At 37.4% G+C, this 21,015-nt stretch overlaps 1 protein-coding gene across 1 annotated transcript in view; it reads left to right on the forward strand.

Annotated features, from left to right (window-relative positions):
• Positions 1–591: 591 nt before the first annotated feature.
• PPP1R3A (protein phosphatase 1 regulatory subunit 3A) overlaps positions 592–21,015 on the forward strand; it is a 34,391-nt gene continuing 13,967 nt past the window's right edge. The window contains exon 1 of the mRNA XM_039726649.1: positions 592–1,423. Within this exon, the coding sequence (XP_039582583.1) occupies positions 630–1,423 (794 nt within the window). The 5' untranslated portion in view covers positions 592–629. The remainder of the gene's footprint in view (positions 1,424–21,015) is intronic.

Raw genomic sequence — 21,015 nt, forward strand, 5'->3', positions numbered from 1 at the left:
TTACAAGTTCATTTCCAGTATACTCACCTCAATGTTTTATTGCATTCCTGGTTCATTGAAGTGGTGATGGCCACTTCTTAGCTACAAGAAGCTGACATAGTCTAGTATCTGGCTCATTAGGTCAGCATGCTATAAAGCTGGGGCAGAATGTGACATCACATTTATCTGAAAATATTGCAAAAATGGCCTTAAAACTATATATAGGAATATTTTATCAGTATAGAAACTTTTTACATAATGAAGTATACATCCTAATCAGAGAAGAATAGCTCCTCATTAGTGGAATACCATGATTTTCTTGTGCGACATAAGTTGATCACCTTAAAATAGCTCTGTGCAATTTAACTGTGCATAGAAGACAGTTTTTAAATGCTCTTCTTCTTCTTAGCACATAGAGGCACATAAAAAGAGGGAATACAAAATTTCAAATGTATCACCAAAACTGTAACATCTAATACTGTCAGATGGAGAAAGGCCAACATATCTCGCACACCATAGCATCTATTAATAGACCTGACTCCCTTTTGCAATGTCAACTGTAACATTAATCCTTGTTTTAAATCATAGTAGCTCAAATAGCAGCTGCTACTAGTTGTACAGCTCTCTTTCAGTTTATATCAGAGAGCCCAATGGAGTCTTTTGAAGGACCTCGTCAGGTTAACAGGGCTAACTTACTACGAGTCCCCACTGGAAATGATTGCACTTCAGATGATGAAGATGTTAATATTGACATTAAACTTCGTTTCTCCCCATGTCCCCGAAGAAGGAATTCTTCAGCTTCAGAGGAAGAGGAGGCAGAAACTCCCACCAACATCTCAAGAAAAGTTTCATTTGCTGATGCATTTGGATTTGATCTTGTGTCTGTTAAAGAGTTTGATATCTGGGAATTTCCAAATACAGGACAAGAAAATTACATAGAAGATGAAGTCTTCCCTCAGGATGAATATTTTTTCTCCCAGCATTTTACATTACCTGCTTCTCAAGAAGAACTTTTACAAAAAGTGCGAGAGCAGAAAGTAGTGTTGGAGTCGGTCCTGCTTATGCCTGGGATTACCTGTATGAACGGCATTGTACGAGTCCTGAATGTATCCTTTGAAAAGCAGGTGTATGTTCGAATGACATTGAATAACTGGCTCAGTTACTATGACATCCTCGCAGAGTTCATGCCTAATTCTTGTGGTAGTGAAACAGATCAGTTTTGCTTTAAGATTTCTTTGGTGCCTCCTTTCCAGAAAGATGGAACTAAGGTGGAATTCTGTATCCGCTATGAGACATCAGTTGGTACCTTCTGGGCAAACAATGATGACAAAAATTACACACTGATTTGTCACAAGAAAGAAACTGTGTCCAAGGTGGATAATAAATCCCAGAAAGAGGTTACAGATAGGAGTCTTAAAGGCTGCTTAAAGACAACACAAAGCAGGTGAGGTTATACCTTAATTTTTGGTAATTTAGAATATAGCTGGCTAATTATGACTTTCTATGTGTGCTTACTTGAGTCAAGACTGCCCATGTTATTTTCTTCTATTTTACTTTTTTTTTTGGTAAATGAAAAATTAGACCAAGACTTGTTTTCAGTAAAGTGTTTGTACATATCAGCCAGTTATTTTCTGCAGACAGATTAGTTAAGATCATAATTTTATGCATGGCATTAATTTGAAAAGTAGTGTGAGGCTCTATAAACCCTCTATGTACCAGTTCTGATCTCTGTAGGATATAAAGTGATATAAAGTGAACTGACATCAATGGGCTCTTTGTTCCAGACTAAGGTAGCTGTACAGTTAAAATAATTTGCAGCCACTTCCTTTGTAAGTCAACAAAAATTTAAAAGCAAAACAAAAGCAGGGTTTTCACACACAATTTATTTCATAGTTCTTTCTCTACATGCAATTATTAAATCAGAAATGGCACTGGTGGTTCATGAAGCAGAAGTGGATAACTTAGGGAAGAATCCAGCAATTAAAGTAGCTGGTACAAACTTTTCTGCAAGTGGTTGGGCTATTCTACAAGTTGTGCATTAAGGCTATAATTCCTTTTCCCTGCCACTGGTTCATGCTTCTGTTTCACAAATGGTGAAATGAAGTATGTTTTATAAGGCAGAATTGGTAATGTATTAAAGAAAAAATGTATAGAATTTATCTTCTATATATTGTTCTGATTAAATATAGACAATTAATATGCTAATTATAAAGTGGCAGTTGTTAGCTTATTCTTTAATCACATATAAGGAGAGACACTTAAGAATAGTAACTTCAGTTTTCCTAATGTTTTTAACTATGTTCTTTCTCTTAGCAAAACAATGCTGCATGCAAAAATCTAATTCTCATTTATTTTCCTCCCAAAATCTACTATAAATCCATTGGACTTCTGCAGAATTAATTCTGTATTTTATCTGTAATGTCCTTTGCAATACTTGGATACCAGAACTAATTTAATGTTGGGTTTTTGAATTTATGTTGGGGTTTTAGTTCCTATACTCTCTCCAAATAAGACAGTGCTGTTTGATTTTGCTAGTGCTCTTCCACTGGACTGAAATGGTAGGGAAGGGGGAACAGAACTGTAGTAGGGGTGGGATCTTAAGGAAGAGGGAGACAGCCAGGGCTTCCTCTGTGCCGAACCTTCGTTCCCCAAACCAGATTTGCTGTGCTGGGAACTTCTGCCAGCCCTAATCACACATTAGCCCTGTGAGCAGAGGTGCACAGCATGGTTTAGTCCTTGTAGCAACACCACAGGGTAGGAGCCACCCCAAGGCTAGCCCAAGGTCTGGTTCATAGCCAGTCCACAAAGCTCTCCTGACAAGTGTCCTTGGGGCCAGCTCTGGAGCCCTCATGATGATACTTCCATGAAGGAACAACCCATTATGTCAGAGCAGAGGGAACAATGCTTTTACATGTCCTGTGGTGAATTCATGACATTTTTGTCTGGTTTTGTACATAATTTCTGTGCTTTAAGGAGTGTCACATGACCTGTTCTGGATAAGTAGGATGGCCTGAGATACCCTGCAGAAAGGCTGTGACATCAAACACCACAGGCATGTGCAGGCAGTATGACTCCAGCCTGAGCTGAGGTAGCCCACATGGAGCAGATGATGGACATGGAGAGCTGAATTTCAATTTAGTGAGCCCTGGGCTTCCAGATGGTTTCAGGAATAACCTGAAAATTTAGGTACCATAGACATCTAAGGTCAAATGATTCCTATAGGTTTAATTCCCTAAAGTTTCTCATTATATGAATAGTGCTAGCAAAAGCTGTAGAAACTTTCCTTCTGAGGGATATTCTTTTATATGGATATACTAAATGATTTATGTATAAGTCAGACAGCTGTTTTAAAAAATGGGAAAGGAGATAACGTGTCTTCTTCTCAATATAAAATCATTTTGTCTCTAATCAGACATTATTTGTCTCCCTCTATGTTAGACTGAAGACACATGCATATGTGTGCATGTGTTTATACATACATGTATATGTATGTATGTATACATTTATGTGTATATTTGTTCATACAGACAGACATATACACATGTATGTTTAAAATATTTAAACCAAAGTGGTCAGATTCTTGTTTACATTAGGATCTACTACACATTTCTGTCAAACAATTAACAACTGTGCACTTTCTCTTTAGTGGCAGAAAAATGTACAGAGACCTTACAGTAAATGCAAAAATGAGCTGCAAGTATCTTTGGAATATTGTTTCAGTGGTCACCAAGGCTTCTGAAAGACAGTTCTGGCAGTATGTAATCCAGGACTAATTTTATGCTACAGGGACTTTGAATTCACAGGAGTCACAGCTTTTGCCACTGTAAATGAGGTCAGCATCAGAGTCTTTTGTTTCAAAAGAACTAAGATGCCAACTTCCATTGCTCACTTGTTTTTCAAAGTGTCTTTGTACATGTTGCCCCTTTGAGTGAGGAGGAACACCCTGCAGACATCTGCAAAAGTACCTCATTATTCTCCTTCAGACCCTCATTAAAACTCCTTTGCTTTGATATCCTGAAAAAAGCACAAGAAAAACAAGCCCCCCAAAATTGGCGAAGTGAGCCTGCTGATGTGCTGTTACTCCTTCATCTCATGTTGAGCAGTGCTGCCCATTCACCAGCTCTCCTCCACCAGCCCATCTCTCTCTCTCTCCTCTTGCTTTTAGTTTGGATGATAAACTCTGCAGCATTTATGTGTGCTATGCTGGCTAGTTACAGAACATTCAGCAAAGTGAGGGAGCCCTCGAACATAACCAGCCTGTCCGTGGAGTTGCAGCATTGCAAATAGATAGAAGTAAAAGCAATTTTATCTATGATTATCGCAATAAAGTGACAGGTAGGGAATATTGCTATCCATACCCATGAGCTGGACATCTTAAATTAAATATTTCTTTATAGCAATCTGAATAGACTCATTTAGAACTCAGTTTCAAATTTAGAAACATGTTGGGGTTTTTTGTTGTTGTTTGTTGTTGTTGTTGTTGTTGTTGTTTTGTTTGTTTGTTTGTTTGTTTTAACTCTTGGCTCTGAGATATTTATACTTTCTCCTAAAATGTGCAATTTACCTCTGCAGTTAAAAAATAAGACTGGGAAGGATCATGGTTTTTAAGCAGAGAGTCTGATCCACTTTAGGGCATACTTGTGTGGCTCATTAAATGTCATTAGCAAGGATTAGTTGTGTTAGCTAGGTGAAAGGAATAATATTCACTTTCAGAGGAAGTTACTGGAGAAACACAATAATATGACCATTTCAAGTTACCCTTAAGAACATGATCCAGGACTAAGGTGAGTGAATGAGGCTAATAGGCTGATTTCTGACACCATTATTAAGAAATAAATGATAAAAATGAACTTAACCCTCAAAAGTTGCACCTGAAAAAAAATTATAGTAAAAAGTAAAACTGCATCAAATAATTAATGCTGAAAACTGTCTATATTTGGATATTTGGAACCACATCACTTAAAAATTTGCCTCTTCATTTCATGTTTCATTTACTTTTGCTTCCATGTCTAGGTATGAACAAATAGTCTTCTCTTAAAGTTTCAGAAAGTATTTGGTTCTAGCTGTATTTCCTAAATCTAAAATTATTTTTTCATAAACTTTAACAATTTTTGTGGTTTTCAGAAGTATTCAAAAGCTGCACAGGGACAAAATACAGTTTGGAAAAATAATGTTTAAATGAATTAATTTATGCTTGGGTCTATTTGAAAGTGTTTGCTTAACTTGTACATAGTCATAGATATACTTTGGGAGAAAAACTGACTCCTTAAATTGTAAGACTCACTGGAAGAGGAAAAGCTTCCACCAATAAACAGGCCTAATTTCCATCCTATTTATATAAATATGTACACATAAAAATTGTATTTATTTATATTTACAAGTAAGAAAAATGTAAATTAATTGCATAGCTCCACTCTTTTATCTTTTTTTGACTCTCGTGCTTTTGGGATATGGATAATGATTTTGAATGTGAATTTTTCCCAGTCCTCAGATTTAGACCACATGATTTTATTGTGGACACTAGGCCCCTGCATTGGTCTGATCAGACAGGAGCTGGTTGGCTGCTGCATGAGGCAGACTCCTGCAGATCATGCTGAAAGGTACAGAGATAGAGTTATGGAAGCCGTGTCCCCTGTCACTGGGGATGCTACAGCCCATTTCTGTGCTTGGCCTTGGTTTGCCATCTGTCAAGAGCACAAGTGACAGCACCAGGAAAGTGGCTGATAAGCATGAGAATTATTTTACAGAAGGGTATCGTGTTTGGACTTCCTCTGACAAGGAAGGAGAAGGCTAGTATTTTTGTCACAACTGTTAGAGTTATCCTTCCTTAGATCTCTGAGCCCACAAATATATCACTCTGAACTGATACAGAAGTGTATCACTGTGATCCTGCTGATATTGATCCTATGCCTTTACTTTGTAATCGCTGAACTGTATATTTTTTGACTAATAGTGCATCAATTCCTGTTCCTCCATGATGTCACTTTAAAACACAACACAGAATAGGGTGATGGCTCTTACAAGAGCTGCTCTATGAGCACAATGAGAAAGAAGAGATTAAAATCCATGTCTGTGGGCTGCCAATGCCAACTTTGACAGCATATATACTCAATGGTCTCTAAGAAATTGTCGGTGAGAAAATTTCCTCTGTGCATGAGTACCTTTCCTTCTTCAGCTGCTGATCATCTCCTTTCTGATGGGAGGCAAAGGAAGTAAAAGTTGCTGAAGACGCAACTTGGCAGGACTGCACTGTGCTCACTGTGCTGTCTTCCCAGGCAGATGGCAGACCAGTGCCTAGGTTGTGCTAGAAATGCAGTTTTGCTCCTCCTGACCTTTCCCACAAGCTCATGATGTGATTAAAAAAAAAAAATCAAAGGCTTCTCACAAAGATGTTTGGAAATAATCTCTCACTCACTTTGCTATGAAGAACAACTGTATCATTCCCATCTGGTCCATTTAAAATACAGCATTTAAATTACATTCAATTTTAATCCTTGTTCTTTTGATTGTGTGTCACCATAATCAGGAAGGGAAAAGAAGAGCAGGAAAGGTGTTAAAACACACATCTTCTTTGTGTACCTCTCTTTAATCTCAAGGTTGTTTCTGGCATTTTAAGTCATGAGTTGCATCTTGATCAGCATACAGATATGGGATTTGACTAAAGTTTATTGCTATTAATAGGAAGTGACTGCAGTCACTGTTTTTACCAGAGAGCAGCTGCTAGGGAAGCTATCCATTCACAGGGAGCCAGCTATTAGGAACACTCCTCTCTCTGTGTTTAATGTGACTTAGTATTCCCAGACCTTCTCTCACCTCCTGGTCATTGCCAGTCTTTCTCAGTTGTAGAATTAGGTAGGACTGGCACCAAAATAAGACTTTTCCACATACTTGAAGAACATGATTGTCAGGGACACAGGATAATTATTTAAGGTACTCTAAAATATATTATTCAGACAAGCTGTGAAACTGAGTTTGACTCAGCATTAGGAATGCTTCTTAACAGCGACTCAAGGGTTATCTTTTGAGGAAATTGCTGCAGCCTTACTCTCCAAAGTAATTTAAAATAAGCTAAGATAAACCACTTGAAAAATATTCTATAGAGAACAATCCTACTTGGCCAGAAACTATGAGCAGTGGTTTTTTTCTGTCTGTTTAATCATATTATTTCAAAATCTGGGAATGTATACTGTTTGAAATATGAAACTTATTAAATACCCTGAAGATAGATATTTAGGTTAATGGCTTAAGTCTTTGAATGCTATCACAGAAGTGTTAAAGAAAGAGGTGGAAGATGTGGATAAGAATGGCATGCACAGACAAATAGACACATTCTTCCTGTACTTGTGGTCTCCTAATTGGAGTGTACCTGAAAGCTGAAAATCTGTCACATTTTTGCTTTTGGTGGTTGTAAACTGTGCCACCCATCTGCCATCCATTTATTGCACTAGAAATATTTAAAGAAGCTTCTAAAACTTAAGAGAGCGACACATGAAAATAACATGTAGTTGTACTGACAATCCTAGCGTAGTATTTACATTGGAATTTATTAGTATCAGTGGTTTCTCATCCATTTCCATGATCTACTTTAGAAACTGCTCTCACCAATTCTACAGAACAGAAATTTGTGTTCTATTGTGTGGGAAATATTGGTTGCTCCAAAGCTTTTTCAGTTGTTTGCGTGAAATCATATAAAACCAGTGCACTGTAATCTGAGTGTCATTTCTTGGCCATGATAAGTACTTGTACTATCTATGCATTGCTTGGCTTTACACTTGTAAGATTTTTTTCAGTTACTACAATTTTATCAGCTTATTTAAATATACCAATACTGTAACACTACTATGGCTGATTCTTAGAACTTTTAAATTCTGCAACTGGCTTGATCCTGCAATAGGCATAATAAATAATTTAATGATCTGGAGTCTCACTGAACTTTGTAGAATTCTTCATGTGTAAAACTATCCTTGAATGTTAATATTTACAGGACCAGATGGTCTTTCAGATAGCTGGTTAAGGACCTTTGGAAAAATAGAAGTACATTGCTAAATGAACTCCTGTATGTTCAATGATTCTTTTGTTTAGGAAGGTATCTATTTTGCAAATTGAACCAGGCTGTAAATGGCCATTTCAATACTCTCTCCTGTCTACCATTCAGGTACTACAGTTCATAAATGTTCAGTTGGAAAAAAAATTGTTCCATTACATTCAACTTGACTTTGCTAAATGTTAGTCTTGAAAAGATGTTTAAAGTTAGTGCAACATTAGCTGAGAGCACTGGAGTCATATTTAATCATTGCAATGGCTACCAGTGTCATCTGAGCTGTTTATTCTGATTATGAACTTTAAGCTGTGATCCAGCCCCAGCACCAAAACTCTGACATTGAAGCAATAGATTCAGCTGCAGTGTAGGTCCAGGAACCAATTGCCCATGATATTTTTAATATAAAATGTGGATTATCTTCTTTTCTACAAAAGTCGAGAAAAATGGTCCAAACAAATACTTTGAAAGTTAAATGAAGTCCCCACCTTAGGGCAAAGGAGAGGGTAAGACCTTTTAAACACTGTGGGAGAATGTTAGAAGTGGCTATTTGATCCCTAGACCTTCAGTGACACACACAAGAAGTATTAGTTGACATGCCAAAGCATAATAGGGGGCTTGGTTTTCTGAGTGTCTTTCCACTCTCCTCCTGGTTAGTGAAACCAGCTGATACTCTAACACTAAACCTGAAGATTTATTACTGCTGGTTACTAACTGTAGTCCTAAACGGCACTGGGCTACACAATTGAGTGGGAACAAGGCAAAGCTGGCAGGTTTTTCTTACCTTGCACTTAGGTGCACCAAGTGGATTGGCATTTATATTTTGTTTTGATGCAAAATTGTTGTCCCTGCAATAATATTTATAGATGCTGGGTGATAAATATAAGATTTTCTAGGCTGAAACATTTCATATTATGGTGGAGGGTTGGGGAGTTTGTCAGTCTCTGCAGCTACCCTAGTAAATCTGAACAAGTGTCTCCTAGGTTTTTTCTATGTCTTCTTGATAGAAATATTGATACCTATCACACACGTATCAACAGCCTTCTTGCTGTGTGGTCGTAAACGTGAAAAATGAAAAAAAGGCTATAAAAGTCTCTTGTCCTGATGACATCTGGGATTTTTGTCCTATTGAGATACTTACTGAATTTACAATTGCTTCCCGAGATTTAGATCATAGTTCCCTCTCTTAAGAACAACTGTCTAAGGTTTTCCTTTTGTTGTCACCCATTCTGTTCTCCTGCCCAGGAGTGGTATCTGTGTCTTAGTCTCACCTGACTGCCATCTGTCTCTCTACAGTCTATCTAAGGCACTTCCCACCTTCTTGTATACGTGCCTCAGCACACTCCAGGCAGCCCCTTGGAAAATACTCTTCTGACAGGCTAGGAAGAGACTGCTTCTTCTCTATTTTTCCCATGTGAGATTCAGAAAAAGGCCAGAAGCAACATAGGCTAATGTTTTCCTCTTCTCAGATTTATCCAAAATAGACACAACTTGAAAGTTTCTTTCCTCCAATATTTTAAAGCAGAGGGGAAAAAAAGCGTAAGAACACTAGCCCCAGCTCCATTCTACAAAACCATTTTGATGTTTGATCATACTTCTTCCAGACAAAATAGTGACCTATGAAGCATATCCTCTCACATTAGGCCAAGCCGAGCCCTCAGAAAACTTGACTGCTCACTCACCTTTTCCTCTTTTTCAACAGCTTGGCCGTAGAGATAGATATCCAAATAGAAAAGTCCTGCTTTACTAATTCACAGTAGATCTCTCAGTAGACTTTCTAACACTGCCCTGGAGAATCATTTGGAAAGAGGTTCTCTGTTTATGAAGTATTTAGCCCATTCTGTCAAAGGACTCAATGAATTTTCTGACCAATCCACATATAGAACAGGTGTGTAACACTTATGAGCAGGTACTGCTTCAACACGGCTACATGGATATCACAATAAGGTAAAACAACCATGACAGAGCTATGAAAGGATCTGAATAAAGTGTCCGTATTCCTGTTTATACTTGCTATAGATTAATTTGAGGTATAACTGACTTATGCAATGGGCTCTTCTGCAGTCTTTAGACATATAGTCATGACATTTGGGGATAGACAGTGCTACATCAAAGAGCCAGAGGCCAGAGCCTGGCACCAAACTAGTGTTGGGCTCCTGGTTCAGGCTGGATGGCACTGCAATCTTCAAATGGAAAGATATACATCTATATTTTAAGAAAATGTGTTAATGTTTTGCTAATAAAACTCAAGGTCTTTTTTAATGAGATAGAAAATAAAGACTAATTTCTTGGGACTTTGTTTGCTTTGAGGCAATGATTATTCTCATCCCAAGTCAGGCCAATGCATTTTGTTCTGTGCCACCCATGTCCCTGCTTCAATCATAAACTAAGACTGAAAAATGAAAATATTAGTAATTGGAAAATATAATCCCCTGGATAACACCAATCCAATAATCTTAATAAAAATAGACTTATTACAAACATTGTCTGAATCCTACTGGGAATTATCTTTGCAGAAAAAATGCTTAAATTCCCTTACAGCTGCTCTCTTGATCAATTGTCCCCCTTGATACTATTAATCATAATACCATATATTGCTTATTCTGAGCATCTTTTTCAACTTCACTTTCCAAACTTCTTTTCTAATTTCTCCTTGTGTAGAAGTTACTGACAGTAACTTTATTGTCCTTTTTCAGGCTCACCTTTTGTCCTCTTCTGGTAATAGCCCCTTTTCTTAGGTGAGAAGACAAAAACTAAGGGGTATTTCCCTAAGGTGGAGAAATATCACAGGTTAATATTGTCTTCCTCAAAATTCAGACATTGCAGTGGAGGTTCTTTGTGGCTCTCTTTTCATTCAAAACACTTGTGAAGTTTGCTTGCCTGACTCTCCTGGAAGTGAAGCCTTCCATTCCCAGGGTAGTTTCCAAACAGCAGCCGCAATGCCAGCCTCCTTTGCCATGCCAGCCAGCAAATGCCCTCACCTACTGCTCTAACAATGAGTGCACCACGCCATCTCCTGCCTCTGTTCTCTGCTTCCCCACTATCAACAAGGAAGCTAATTAGTGTCAGTCCCATTTGTTGGGTGACACCTATTTACTAAGAACTAGGTTGAGCCTTCTCTAACACTGCTGGTAGTTGAAGGTCATATAAGAAAATCAGTCTTGCCTAGATTCACAATTGGGGCTCCTATTTTACATGCAGCTTCATTTTAATAGGATCAGTTGTAATGGCAATGTTTTAAAATATTATTCTGTTATTTCTGCTTAGTGTTCATACAGCTCTTCGTTTATAGATGTTGATTTTGTCTGCAGTTTTTGCTTCTGAATCTTTTCCTTTGTGGTCTCAATTGGTTTTGAATCTAACATAATTTTAATTTATTATTACCTTCATTGTTTACATTAAATTATTTTCTTGTTATATTCTATTTTTTCAATACCTCCTGAAATAAAATAATCCCATAAACAGAAGGCCATGATACTGCCACACATGGCATATAATAACAGTGCTATGGTTCAGGCATGTATAAGATGACATCTGCACAAGGAGGAATCATTCAAAGCCAAAATACTTTCAGGTGGGAATTAGCCATATTTCAGGTGAGGCCACCTGAGAAGTCAGAATTCAGGAGTGTCCATCAGGAGCCCAGAAGCGAGGAATGGTGCTGGCTCTGTGCAGCCACACTGCTCTGTGCAGGCTTGGTCTGTCTCTAATTAGTGAGGCTGTTGGCTTCTGCTATACTTAAGGTCTAGTTCCCAGGACTCTGCCTTGAGTTTTGGAAACAGGCAGTCATTTCAGCTTGAGGATGCAGCCGCTGCCCAGGCCCACAGCTCTGCCACCTCCCCAGCTCTGCTCCCCAACACCTCCCTGAACTTCAGTGCAGCTCCATCAAATTCCAACATAGCTCTGACACCCCTACCTCATATTAAGATCATCCTTTTTAAAACAGAATGTAAAAGCCTGAAAACGACCTAGAGCATTTACCTGAAAAGTGTTTTAGATAAGTACTTAGTTTCCTTGCAACTTGCTTTCAGAGCCACTTTAGAGCTTTTTCCAGCTTCCCCCAGCTAATGGATTTGGTAGTTTAGAGGTCACACAGACTGCTCACACCGACTGCCCTTTGCTGGTTGCTACCTTTGCTCTGCTGCTCACTTTATCCTCTCCTCTAAACCCTGGGAAGACCCTTCCTAGTTCTGATTTTATGTGCCCGTTATCTCTGCCTTCTTAGACAGCCATAATTCTGTGTCCAGTTGTTTAGTGCTCTTCCTAGGGTCAAATATTAGAATTTTATTTCATTTTCTTTTATCCCTATGTCTTGTCTTAAAAACAAAAAAAAACCCCCAAACAAACAAAAAAACAACAACAAAAACCCCCACAAAAAACCCCAAAAACAAACAAAAACCCAAACAAACAAAAAAACCAAAAACAAACAAACAAAAAAACACCAAAAAAAACCCCACAAAAAGCAAAAACATAGGACTGCTTAATATTCTCAGGCAGTAATGTAAAATTTCTTGCATTTTCTTTATATATACCACAGATTATTGCAACACATCCTCTTGTATGGTGCACTTTTTTTTTAATTCACCCTCATCTTCATATACTCCAAGTCTGGTTTGAATTATTGAAATTCTTTAGCAATCATAGCAATAACCGTTGTCTGTATTTAGATGATTTCTATGGAAAAAATATATCCCCCTAATTTCTGGCAAATTCTTATATACCTTTATATACAAGTTGGTATAAAGATTAGCTATTCTTATCTAATTGTTTCTTAGAGTTTAAGACTGCCTCAGCAGGAGTTGCTGAGGGATGAAACTTCTAATGATGATTTAAAGCAGTGAAGTGTGTAGGCTGAAACTGAAATAATTATTGCTGTAACCCTCTAAGCACTCCACGTTCCTCAAGAGAAAATACTTTGTTCAGAACAGACCCTGAACAACAAAATGCGAAGAAAGTAAAATAAAAAAAACCTCCAACCCTTGAAGCAGGATGATAATTTAGAAATAGAATCAGTATAATGTGTAGATGTTCTCAACAACTGCTCACAAATGCATCAGACATCACAATTAAAAGGAAATAATAATTATGGCCCCATTCTAAAGTATGGAATATTCTATTCCATTCAATAAGTCATGAACACTTTAAAACCATCAGTGTAATCTACAAACCTATATTTACAACATTAAACTGGATGTTCTGCCTTTTCAATAACTGTCATCTCATCTCTATTATTTTCACCTCAGACTCTAATTGTTTCTTTTATAGGAGCTAACCTACCAGTGTCCTTGGCAGTACAGTTTATGGCTCATGCATTTACAGTAATTGTTTGGGCAATTTGCCACACAGTATAACAATCTTCACATCACAATCAGTTTTTATAATAAACAGCATTAGTTGTGAAAAATACAAGTGATGCATGATTCTTATGGTAGATAAAGGGCACTGAAGATGCCCTTTAGAAAAAGAAAGGAAAATGCTCAAGCCTTGAACTACTTGAGAAAAATACTGATGTCACAATAGAGCTAATTAATTTGATGGTACAAACAAGAGGGGGAAAGGGCCTTGCATTCATTAGTGTCAATTCCAAATGAGAGCATACCGTTCACAAAAACATATTCTGCCTTCATTTCGATGAAACATGCAGGTAAACAGATAAGAAGTACCAGGTCTGGCAATAACAATGATTTTGCTCCTTGGCTTTATCAAGGCTCTTTCTTTTCTGTAGACACAGGGAGCTCAAGGCCTGGGCAGATACAACTTTCAGGCGGGACTCTGGGAAGGCCAGATCCTACTGCCCTGCCCACCAGCTGGCTGGCTCCAGTGCGGCCAGCACTGCCGGGCACTCCTGGGCACTGGAGCCTCCGTGCACGGCTCTGCTCTGCTCCTTGGAAGATGAACATGCACTTTATGGCTTCTCTCCATAGCACACAGGTGGTGCCACATAAACGTGTCTCACTGCATGCGTCTCTGCTGCAGACGTTTTGTGGCCTCTCAGTTTTCAGGAGTCCTGAAATAGGAGCTCAAGCACGGATCAGTGCTGAGGCCATTGGACACACCTCCAGCAGGCAGTCTTCCATGTTAGAAATTCTCCAGAGGAGAAATAATATATTTGCCCAGGCAGGTAATTCTCAGCCTCCTTGCGATCTCCACCGCTCATGGGGAGCCTGGGCGGTGCTGCGGCACAGCCAGGCAAGGCCCCAGCCGGCACAGAGGCCTCCAGCCGGGCCCGGGGCTCCTCTGCCTGAGCTCAGCTGCCAATTCCCTGGCAGCACCAGGGCCTAAAACTGCATGTGATAATAAATTGTGGAGTGCTTGTATTCTCAAACTATAACTTCAAATCCTGAGAACGCACATATCAGTTTAGATTGGTAGGGAGACTTGCCCCCATAGTGAGTTTTGAACTGAGCAATATGGAGGCAAGGAATGAGTCTGTCTTTACTCATTAAATATTTAGTTCATATATTCAGTCAGTGAGATAGAATAAAATTAACTATGGAGGCACCATCACAAAAGAAGTCAAAGTCTACACTTTGAAGGTCTACGTCAGGATCTTTGGTGGCTCCCAAACCAGAATGAAGCTTGCATTTTTAAAATTTTTTTTAAGAGTACCAAGGGTTTTTTCCCTTCTTTCATTTTTCTCTCAGTGTGAATTGCTTTCAGAAATATTTTCTCCCTTCTCCACTGGTATTTTAGGACCAATACAAATAGAGCAATATTTTAAAGCAAGCCAAATGTTTTGGAGGTTATGTTAGTAAAAAAATACCTTGAATTCCAGAAAATTGAATAGAACTTTAAAGCTCTGCTTAGAACTTTACACATATAAAATCTTTCTTAATCCTTTCCAAAATTCCTTTTTCCTGAGAAATTCCGAAGCTTGCAATTTTTTTAAATTTTTTTAATAGTACCAAGGGTTTTTTCCCTTCTTGCATTTTTTTCTCAGTGTGAATAGGTTTTAGAAATATTTTCTCCCTTCTCCAACTGGTATTTTAGGACCAATACAAATAGAGCAATATTTTAAAGCAAGCCAAATGTTTTGGAGGTTATGTTAGTAAAAAAATACCTTGAATTCTTATTCTTCTGAGCCTCACAAACAATTGAATAGAACTTTAAAGCTCTGCTTAGAACTTTACACATATAAAATCTTTCTTAATCCTTTCCAAAATTCCTTTTTCCTGAGAAATTCATTCTTGTTGCATGTTTGTGGATTTTGAATGATATTGCATACAACACTACTGAATTTTATAATTACATGTGGAAAGCTCTTACTGTAGTTTCTCACCCAGGTCTTCAAAACATTTTGAGGCTTTCTACTTTTGATGTGTACATAAATTTTTGTTGTTGCTTGTTTAAATCAGAAAATTGAATAGAACTTTAAAGCTCTGCTTAGAACTTTACACATATAAAATCTTTCTTAATCCTTTCCAAAATTCCTTTTTCCTGAGAAATTCATTCTTGTTGCATGTTTGTGGATGATATTGCATACCATACTACTGAATTTTATAATTACATGTGGAAAGCCCTTACTCTAGTTTCTCACCCAGGTCTTCAAGACATTTTGATGCTTTCTACTTTTGATGTGTACATAAATTTTTGTTGTTGGTTGTTTAAATGCAGATATTTCCTTCTCTACTTCTTTTTGAAATTATATCTGCTAATGATATAAAAATTTTGAATGATATTGCATACAACACTACTGAATTTTATAATTACATGTGGAAAGCCCTTACTCTAGTTTCTCACCCAGGTCTTCAAGACATTTTGATGCTTTCTACTTTTGATGTGTACATAAATTTTTGTTGTTGCTTGTTTAAATGCAGATATTTCCTTCTCTACTTCTTTTTGAAATTATATCTGCTAATGATATAAAAATAACCAAACTAAGCTGCCTGCCCTTCCCTCCCCATATTCCCTTTCCCAGCTCCGTGGGGTTACAGTTCTGTGCAGGATTGCCTGTTTGGCTGCAGTGACAGCTCAAACATGAGTACTTAACTGCCCTAATTTACTTTTTGCTCTTCTGCTTCTCAGCAAAGCACTGCTGACACATGTAACTACTTCATTTCAGGGATCTCACATGTTGTTTACATCCCAGTGGCATCATTCTTCAGCAAGGCTGGCTATTTTTGGCACTAGATCCAAAAGCACTAGTTGTATTGAAGGTTGCTGCTATATGAGGCTACTTTTAGCTTAGAAATCTGTCCTGAAATTAAAATATAGTTATGGTTTGGTTAACAACTTCAGTCTTGCCAGCTGTTTTCATGAGGATGTTTTAGCTTCACCTCAATTTCAATACATTCAGTTCTACATTCAGGGTAGAATTTTGATTTGGTTTGATTTTGAATCTACAGTAAAATCAGAAGCATGAAAGAATCCACAAAACCTAAGACTATTTTTAAATAAAATAGTGTTAAAATTTTTTTAGCTTTTATATATTTTAACTAAATATTTGAGAAATACATTCTTTGAATATTTTAACAACCGCATACCTCTCTGAATTTCAGACTAAATAATATTATCCCACATTTTCTTTTAAATATGAGATAGTATAAAATTGATCAGGTTGCATTAATTTCAGAGTTTTTCAGGCACATTTTCATCCCTCCATACTCCATAATCCAACAATTTTAGCCTTTTCTTTTGCATTTTTAAAAATAAATATCCTATGATTTAGATAGTAAGATCTAGCATAAGTGGATATAGCGCAGAAGAAGGTGACTGGTACCATGAATTATACAAACATACAGACACAATTTTAGCCAAATTTTGGTGTGTGGATTAAAATCATGACAAGGTATGATAAAACCCACCCATTATGCAGTAGTTTGTTACTCCTGGCCATAGTCCCAAACCTATTTCAGGCCAGACCAAAACACCTCCTGCTCCATAGTTAAAAATCCTGGAAGCATAACTCTCAGGGCATATAGCTGCACAGGAGGATTTGACTCCAGGGTTGGATTGTGACTATGGATCATGAAGTCTTATTCCCTTGTGAAATGTGTTGCATAATCTCATTCACAAAAATATATTCCTGTTTCCATACTTGAAACAGTACCTTCTCAGTTTCTTGTGTCTGATACACTGATAAACTACAGGATGTACTTTTCTAATGCTTACAGATCTTTTAAGTTTTCACTACAAATGTTTCTGTGGACTCTTTAAATTAATGTATTAACAGTCTTGCTGGGGGTTTTTTTGTCTTTTGAGTATTTACCCCTTTGCTGTATCAATAGAGGGCATTTATTCCTCCTCTCAGACTTTATTTTGTTATGCTGAAAATAGAGCTACTCAATCTGTCTCCTTCATTAAAATAGATTTTTCATCTTGCCAGTCTTCCTCTAGTCTTCTTCTGAACATGTCTTAGTTTGAATCAATCTTTCTTGGAGATAAAAATTTCTAGAGGAGTTCTTATTGGTTCCTGGTGCCACAACATGGACATTTCCTGGAAATCTTTCATAACTGGGACTACATTTCCTGAGATATTGCTGCTGAAATTGGTTTGCCTTTACATCACAGTGTCTATCTCATCTCGTACCAGTGGCTTGAAAATGATTTCTGGCAAAAAAACCTCCAATTTTTCTTGTTCACCTGTTTCTTCTAAAGCCTAGTTTTGTGGCATAAACTCTTTCTAGTCCCTAAATGTATAACCTGACACTTAATAATTTTGAATTTCATCCCTTATCTATTATTCTGATCCTCCAGGCCACCGATTTCTTTCAATCCTCCTCTGTGTTGGTGATGTCTCCCAACTTCCTCTCTGCCACGGATTTAATTTAACTGTGACTTCTTGTGCTTTGGTCTGTAATAGCATGACTGAGTAAGTCTGATTACATGACTTGTCCTCTCTGATTCCCCAGCGACGCCTGTTAGCTCCACAGCCCAACTCCTGGGACCCTGCTTGGCACCGAGCCCCTCTCCCACCGCCCAGCTCTTATGCTCATCTCCCTCTTCTCCTGTTTAATTAATAAATTTCCCATGTGGCTGCACAACAAATGCTTTAATGAAGTCCAGATAACTGATTTTTAGACAAGGGAAATACAGTAATCTTATCAAAGACAGATATTATCAGACGAGTCTAGCATTTTTGTGCTGTTTTCCATTTATCTATATTTCTGTTCTCATTTTTGTTTTAAGTCAATTGTGAAAACTTTTTGAAGACACCTGGGCCTGTAGTCACTTTGACACTATTTCTCTTCTTTTTCCTAAATATAACTTCTATTTTTCAGCTCTTCTGATATTGTTACAGTATAGGACCACTTGAATAGATCTGAATAGCAAAGGTTTTAAACAAATATATGTTTTCCTCTGTTGAGTCTCTCATATTTGGGTTGGAGATTTTCTGTTTGTCTTAATTGGAGCATATTTAAACAAAAAGTTCTGCTCCCAGACTGCATGAAATAATTTAATTTTCTAAATTGCTACTCCTATTAGTTATGGCCTGCAAGATTTCTCTTCCTATAAGAATCTGCCCCACCACTAGCACTATGGTAGAAGAATTGATGAGAAGTGTTTTGTTTGTGGGGTCATATATAGATTATCTGAAATTTTGATGAAACCTCACTTCTAAAAAATTCTTATTTAACTTTAAAGGGTTAGTTCAAAAGCCTTGACATGTCTGAGTTTATTCCAACCCTTCATGAAAGTCAAAGAAATATGGTTTATTGGCTAATTTTTTTTTCTTGTCACTTTGACATTTTCTGTCTACTCTTCACATCTTTAGGGTTCAAGTTTAACATCTCCTCTCGGGGATGCTAATTCGATGTAACTTTGGGACTTCTGAACACCCTCACATAATGTCAGTCACATTCTCAATCATCTCAGTCCTACTAACTAGCCCCCAAACTTCATATTTCTTCTTTCTAATGCAAAATTACAATGATAATCTCTTTTCTGTCCTGACTTATTTTTATAACTCAATAAAGTGAATGATAATTTCATCAAGAATTAATCATATGAGCAGAGGTTTCGGGGTTTTTAAGCTGGTAGAAATTCAGAAGTTCCTATTGAACTTTATGAATATGTGTCCCATTCAGCTGAATGAAAAAAAGCAACGGAGCTTCTTCAGGCTTACGACTACTTGTGCTGGAATGGAATTGCATAAAGTGACATAATGGATTTTTTTTCTAGCTTGCATTGTTGTAAGAATACCTGGATCCCTTAAAAATAAAAGTAAACACTTTTTAGCAGAATACAACTGTTGTGTCTCTCATCATATAGGCAAATTTAGACCATACTTCACAACAAAGTGCAAGAATTAATTCCTGAAACAAAAACTTAATTAATATCTTAATTAAAAAATTTACTCATGGAATTCTGATACTGTGCTAGGACCTTTTCAGAGAAATATGGAGAAAAAATTTATGAACTGGACAAATGCCTTCTAATTGCCCCTGTTTGATGAAGGGGCTAATTTTCATTGGCTTTTGGGAAGTATTTCAGTCCTTAGAATATACAAATAGGTTTGAGATTTTCCTGTAGTTATAAGCACCCACAACCTCACAGTATCATTTCTTAAATTGAAGTAGTGATTTAAATTACTTTTGTTTTATGCTCTTTGTGATCCTCAAACACCGCAGTATCAATATGCTCAATTTAAGCAAATTTTAAATTTTCCCTGAGAATAATTATACGAGGACAGATATTTCTGATCTAAAATTAAGTAAAATAATTGTTACATTGACATTCCCTGTACTCAGCTATTTTCAGGGCAGGTGTGCACAAATAATGGGCTATAAACCAGAAATCTTTATAAAATTAAGTGCAATATGAAATAAATTATGCTACAAGCCCTGTAGTGTATCTGTGAGGCTGTGTTATCATTGCCATACTTTACCTGTGTTGCTGTTGTGAAAAGAAACTTGTTGACTAGGGCTCCAGCTGCTATTAGAACAAAATTTAAGAATTCTGCTCTAATCACAGCAAAAGTAAAACTGAGGGGCTCAGATTACACATACATTGAGTGGTGCAGTCCCAGCCCTTTCAGAGGTAAAGAAGCACTTTCATAGGATGTGTCACTCCATCTTACTCCTGATTCCCATGTTAGAGGGAATGAATCTCCTTTTGGAAGTGATAATCTCTCACCTCTGATAATAGGGATGATATACAGGACTGCCTGAACACAGATGCTTAGAACAATAAGGCTATATAAGGTAACACTATCCTGGCACATACCCATAATTATCCATTTTGAAACCTCTTTATACTTGTACATTTAAAGGTTCAAAAAATAGGTACTCATCTTTAACATCCTTATGCAAACACTGTGCCCAAATTTTTACCCTGAAATTTTTAAATCAAAACAAAAAAATATTGACTACATAGGTAAAACAGGAAATGGGGCAGAATTCAGTTTCTCCTTTCTCTAAGGTATGAAAATTAAGCTAAAGAGTAAGGATCCTGCTTTGTACATCCAACTCCATTAGGAGTAGGCCAATCTGCCCTCCATTTTTTTCCCAAATGTTCTGTATTCTGGTAATCTGGGTATTTTTTGCATGAATGATATGCAGTGGGGTTTTTTATCACATGAGGGTGTGATAGAAGCTGAAAGTGGCACTGCTACTTGGATGTCACAGTAGTTGCTGTGAACTCTAGCTAACAGTAGAATATTAAGCTAGATACAGGCATTAACAATTCCCCTTCTTCTGAGAATGCTTCTTGAAGAAAAAAACCTGTCAAACTCTTGTTCCTGTAAGTAGACAAGAGTCTCTTGTAGTAGCAAATGGTGCCATCCCTGCTTTCCAAGAGTTGTGGCATCCTTGTGGCTGAATGCTGTAGGTAGTCAGCTACGTTCAAAGAAATGCAGACACTTTAGAATGCTCTCTTTTTTCCCCGCTGGAAAGCAGTGGAAGGTTTCCTGCTGGGCCCATGTTGTTTTGGGATCATTCTTTAGGGGTGATGATTCAGTTCATGTGTTATACATGTCTTGGCTCCTAATCTGGGCTTTTGCAGACACCCTGATAGCACCTAAATGTTTTGATGCATCTGTATCGTGGTTAAACCCCAAC

Source organism: Passer montanus, unplaced genomic scaffold (genome assembly GCF_014805655.1).
Source record: "Passer montanus isolate IOZ18808 unplaced genomic scaffold, ASM1480565v1 scaffold6, whole genome shotgun sequence".
In the NCBI taxonomy this organism is placed as follows: Eukaryota; Metazoa; Chordata; class Aves; order Passeriformes; family Passeridae; genus Passer; species Passer montanus.